The 6,060-nt window shown below is 36.5% G+C and overlaps 1 protein-coding gene across 1 annotated transcript; it reads left to right on the top strand.

Annotated features, from left to right (window-relative positions):
- Window positions 1-222: 222 nt before the first annotated feature.
- Window positions 223-1,958, top strand: LOC121511374 (SLAM family member 5-like). The gene has a single exon (XM_041790024.1). It carries the CDS (start codon window positions 332-334, stop codon window positions 1,181-1,183), a length of 852 nt encoding a protein of 283 aa, XP_041645958.1. The 5' UTR covers window positions 223-331; the 3' UTR covers window positions 1,184-1,958.
- The last annotated feature ends 4,102 nt before the right edge of the window (window positions 1,959-6,060 follow it).

Raw genomic sequence — 6,060 nt, 5'->3', positions numbered from 1 at the left:
ACGGACCCGAAACCTTTACTCATCTATAATGAGACTCATGGAAAACGTATGGTCTACCAGCAGTGTTTTATGGAGAAAAACTATAGCATCAGGGTAATGCGCTGATAATTGCAGTTATAGGGAGTATTTACTCTAATAAAAATTAGGCACTAAGAGGAACACCTACCATTGTATGGGTCCTCGGCCTTTACTATTTACGGTCGCCATTTCTGTCAGTTGCTTAGAGAAGGAAGGGTGTGGACTCGTGCTCGGCGGCTGACAAGCTAAAAGTCATCGGTTTTTGGTGCTATGAAGTTGGATAGTTTTACAGCCCTTGGTTGATTTTTTTGTCATGGAGAAACTGGCTTCTTTTTGCCTTTTGATAGTGCTGCCGTCGGCGGTGCTGAGCGTTTCTTTGGCTCAAAATGAAACGGTGTACTTCAAGGAAGGCGGTGACTTGACGCTGGAGCCTAGGTTTCCTGACCGCATTGTCAACATTTTGTGGAAACTCAAAGGTGATCTCGTGGCTGAGTGGATTGAGAAAATTGTTCCATTGGAATATTATGGCAGGTTTAAAGGCCGAACAGACCTGGACATAAAAACTGGAAAACTGGTCATGAGAGACTTGACGAAAGAGGATGAGGGCCTGTTTACCCTCGAACTGAACAGCAAAGTCCAGCCTCAGCGCTACATCTCCAAAGCCATCAAGGAGGTGCTCAAGCCTCAAATATGGATGCAGCCTGTGGCTTGTAGCCCTGATAAGCACTCTCAGTGTGCGCTGAGCTGTGAAGGAGACACTGCGGATGCAGGGCCTGTCACTTTCAGCTGGATGGAGGGAGACAAGCAGTCGCAGAATAAGGAGAATATCATTCAGATCACCAAGGCTGATTCAGCTGATGTTGAAACATACACATGTCAGATGAAGAACCCGGTCAGCAAGAAAGAAAGTGACGCCCATAAGAACCCCTTCTTCACGGGGCCACCTCCACCACTTATTCCTAATGCGATGGCTGTTGGTATACCTGTCGCTGTCATCCTTGCGGCTATGGCTGCGGGTTTGGGCTGGAAATTCAAGGACAAGATTGCGAATTTTTTTTGCCCTAATAAACAAGACGGAGTAAGCAATGGCAATGGTGCTAACAACGAGGAAAACAACAGCACTCCACTCACAGATACAAATACTGAGGCTGCTGAAAGACTGTGAACATGTGGAGCTCTTATCTTGCATGAACAGGATCAGATCTGCTCGGTGCAGCCCAGACTGTTATTGCTGCAAACACATGCTGAGAACAACCTGTTTTAGCATTCTGAGGTGTGCGCCTTTGGTTGTTACGTCCATCGAGAGGTCAAGAAAATGATTGTATTTTCTTCTTTGTGCACCTTGTTAAGAGCTGGCTGATTCGGACTTGAACATAAATAGGATTTTTAAATGGAAGGATGCGTGTCTGACATTGACTGAACTCAGAAACCCCCTGGTTCAATCAATTCAGAATTATTTCAGACTTAGTATGCAGTATATCAACAATCCTGATTGATTCCATGAAAATTCTCACAATTATTAATATAAATCTGCAGCCTGGCTCATTCTTAATTATTTAATGCAAGCTTCTATCTCTGCAAACCTTAATGAACTAGTCAGACAAAAAAATATGTTCTTATCAGACATCAAAAGACTTACTGATGATTTTACATGCTTGTGTAAAAATGTTGACATTTTGGACAATTGGAGTATGCAGTGAACAAACACAAGTAACTGTGTATCATCTTGCTTCAGAGTTTCTCACCATGTACATTGGCACTTCTTCTAAACCTCTGTGATGCATTTTAGCTTTTACTGATTTTTATTTTACTTTCACCACATCTGCTCAGTCAACTTGCATCTTTAAAAACATTACACATTTTATAAAATTATTGTATTTTACTGTATGTGACATGTATTTTTATACATTGTGCCTTATGAAATACATTTGTTAAACTACTACTCTGCTTTTGACTTCTCCCCCCAGCACTTTCTTTAACAGTCATGAATTAATGATACCAGATTAAAATCATGGGGAATGAAATACCAAAAACAAGCAAAGGGGGACATGTTTGGATTAAAAATGTTATCACCAGGGATGCATAATGTTGCTGAGATCTGACATACCCATATTTCAAAACTCATTTCACAAAGACTTTTGTTTCATGAGGCACTGAGAGGGGTCCTGAGATGCCTTTAAAAAACCCAAATAATTTTAAATTATTCTAAATTGTATGTTTTACACATTTTTGTAAAGATCTATGCATAAAATATGTTGAATTTAGAAAACATGGTAATTTTGTTAGATTTATGCTAAAATTATGTCTTAAAAAAAAAAAGAATCCTTAAAATTGGGCTGTGTTCAACTATGCCTCAACCACCTTCAGGTACAGCAGGGGTGTCCAAACTTTTTTCCATTGGGGGCCACATACAGAAATATATATGAGCAGGGTGGGGCCACTTACGTATATCTTACTTTGATATTAAAATGAGTAAAACCAATCTAATGTTGGTTAGGATATGCTCAGTGATTGGGTATGCTTAAATGGCTAGTTGATGGCTGACAAGGTAAATGGGCAATCAAATTTCAGGGGACCCTAGTCAGCTCTGGCTACCACTGATCCCGCTCCTGGAACATCATTGGTGTGGCTATTTGCTGCTGTGATCCTCTAGGGTGTTATAAATCAAGATATATTCATTATTTTGGTTGCCAATATTTCTACTATTTATTGTGTCGTCTTATTTTTGTTCTGGGAACCTTTGCCTAAGGCAACCACCCTGTGGTAGAGTAGTACATTTCGCCAATAATTAAGGCCGATATTTCATAAATACTTATGGCCTGATGTATTGGCCAAAAATATAAACAGAAGTTTTCATATCTACTGATACTAATATTTAACTTTCAGAGCTAATGGCTACCCATCAGCTGATATTGTGCATCCCTAGTATTCAAGTTTAAATGTGAATGAATGACCACAGTCCTGAATGTGTATCTAAGCCTGGTTTCATGTTTTTAACAGGGGAATATTGTGTTTCAGACCATCTGCATTTAAAGGTTTAGGATTTGCAATGTAAAAGGCTCATAAAAATACGAGACAGCACCTCTGTCCAGATCATTTATCCACGGCCAAGAATAACATCTCTTTTCTCTAAATGGAGGCTGCTCCACAACAAATCCAATACATGTTTGAAAACTAGAGGAAATTCACGTAAATGTGTGAACAACATGAATAAATAGTTTCTTCTAAACAGATTTTTGAGCCTAGGATTCAGAAAGATGGTTTGAATAAACTCAGGCAATATGATTGGATTGAAAAAAAAATGAAGTGAATTGAGTTATTTCGTAAAAAACAATGTGCAAGGGTAAATTGAGATCAGTCCTCTGCATTGTTTTTTTCACAGCTATTTTAAATTGAGTCTTAGCCTTAAGATTAAGATGCCTTGTAGTTTCGGTCACATCTTAGTTAATTAATGCACTATTAGTACTTTATAAATATACTGAAGAAAATACTGACATACCTTAAATGCTCTCAGCTCATCTCTGTTTTGTGTGATTATATGCACAGTGGAGAAATACCATGGATAATAAATGTCCAACGGTCCACTGCTGATAGTGAAGTCTTATTTTAGTTACCTTGATAAAAATCAAATTTACTTTTCATCAGTTTTTTTATACATATACCGTGCTTAACAAATTTATTAGACCACCTGTCATATTTGTCTCAAAGACCATCCAGCATCATGAAGTGCCTTAATGTGGACTCTTTCATTTTCAGTGAGCTCAGGAAATAATAAAGTGCTTTACTATTTTTTTCAGTTTTTTTGTAAATCAGTAAATTTGAAAATTCATGGATAACAATAATAATAAATATATTTTAGCATTAAAAATATCATTTGGGTTAAAGGACTTCTACATATTGGTGTATTAACCATTGCAGAAACATCAAAAATGATTTTGGTAATTACCAATGCTGTTAATTTAGGGCAGCTGTGGCATAAACCTTAATTTGGTTGGGGTTAGGGCTGTCTAATAAATTTGTTAAGCACTGTATATTTACTTGTCTTAGTCTTGTCTTTCTCATAGATATAAAATTAGTTGACAAACTTTTAGTCATACTTCCAGTCAGTGAAGTTAACACTGGTCCCAATGTTGTCAAACTGATAAATCATATTTGTTCTCTGAAAGGCAGTGTGGCCTGTGTTTGGTCTGTTGTCTTTTATGTTTGAAGCTGTAAGCAAAAATATGCGTCTTTAGTATGGATGTGATGATAACCTTGCAATCAGTGTTTCCCACTTGTTTGGGCCACACAGGTATTCTTTTCCAAGTCTTTTCTTGTTTTATCTTTATGTAGCTCACATCCACAAATATAAATAAACATGAGTTAGGTGCAGCATCTCATGATGAAACTAAAGGCTCTGCTGCTGTTAAGTTTTCTGCAGTCTCTTGCTGCTAATGCTGTCCTGACTGCATGGTTCAGCAGAATCTCTATTATACACTGTATCCTCTACAACCGGCTTAAACAAACCTGGCTCACTCAATGTGACAATTGAATATGAAGTATAATGTTTCGAAACATTATATAACATTATTTGAGCATCTTTATAAAATAATGCTGCTCTTGAATAGTCAGAAGAGCAGAAATACAAAATATATGCATTGAACCGAGGTTGAGAGGATGAAAGGAGAAATGTCCAATTACCATAGACAAAGTTACCAACCACATAATTTCAAATAAATTGAGCTCCCCCACCAGCTCTGGCTCAAGTGTAATTCAGTGGGAACCAGTGCTTGCAACACAATTGAAAGTCCATTTAAAAATGATTGAGTTGAACCACTGAGAACAAGCATAAGTTGCACTGCTGACCCAACTGTTCATAAATAATGAGAACATGTTAGGTTGATTAAAAGTTGAGAAAATCCAGTATCTTATAAAAGGTTCTAGTGCTGAAGTGCCAGAAACCCTCTTTGTTCTGTTAAAGCAATTCCCTATTTAGGCTATACGTGTGAACTTGATGTGGGGATGTGTTTCTTCTCCTTTTAAGAAGAATTTCAAAAAAAAAATTGTACATTTTCATTAACATCCGTGTTGCAATAAAACAGGTATTGATTAATTTGTAAATTATTTGTTACATGTCCAATAATAAAAAATATTTGTAAAACAAAGTGTTTTTGTATTTTTATTACTGTAACCTGAAACAAGCAAATAATACTTGTTCATTGATTAATTCTAATCTACAACCTTAAAACCTTGTTACAAAGATTTGAAAATCATATTCTAATCTAATATCATTAAACATATTGTCATGTGTGTTAAGTAACCTATATTCCTAGACCCACTTAATGACTGTTCACAATGCGGCAGAATCTATGACAAGCTGCTGCATCAGAAATAAAAACTGCATCCACATGCAGTTGTGGAATTTTTGGAATTTCTGTGTTCCATAGCACTTCATTTAATAGCCCAGACCTAAGTCTGTGAAAGAACCATGTCTTTTTTTTAGGAGAAGACTTTAATATAAGACTGTTTAAGCTATTAGTTACTTTCAAACAAAATTTGTGAACAGTAAAGGTTGAAAATGATATGATTTTATATCTAAAATATAAAGAATATTAATCTCTAAACACCCACATTTGTACCTTGAGTCTCAAGTTGACTTTCTAACCTTTGTTCCCACCAAGGTTATTATAGTTAAGACTGGCCAACTAAAGCTAAAATGTAATTCAATTAAGGTAACCCCCCCCCCACAACTAAAACACAATAAAATTGTGGGTAAAACATCCTCAGTTTAAGTCTTTGCCAGCAGCATTCCAACTGATGTCTACACCCAAGCCTGCAAAGAGTAAAATTGCCTGACTTTATTTAAGAAGACTTCAAAGAATGGTAATTTTAGGTCTTCAGTTGTAGTAGCCAACATCAAACGGACATTTATAAAAAAAAAAAAAAAAAAGTGGAGACCCTTTAGGTCTTGCCCCTGATGGGTATCTCATAATCTCATATTGCTGGAAAAAAATTACACTAAAACTAAAAAAAATAATAATAACATGGAGTATTTTTGCAAAA

The sequence above is a fragment of the Cheilinus undulatus genome, linkage group 6 (genome assembly GCF_018320785.1).
Source record: "Cheilinus undulatus linkage group 6, ASM1832078v1, whole genome shotgun sequence".
Taxonomy (NCBI): Eukaryota; Metazoa; Chordata; class Actinopteri; order Labriformes; family Labridae; genus Cheilinus; species Cheilinus undulatus.
This window is presented reverse-complemented; position numbering and strand designations above follow the sequence as displayed.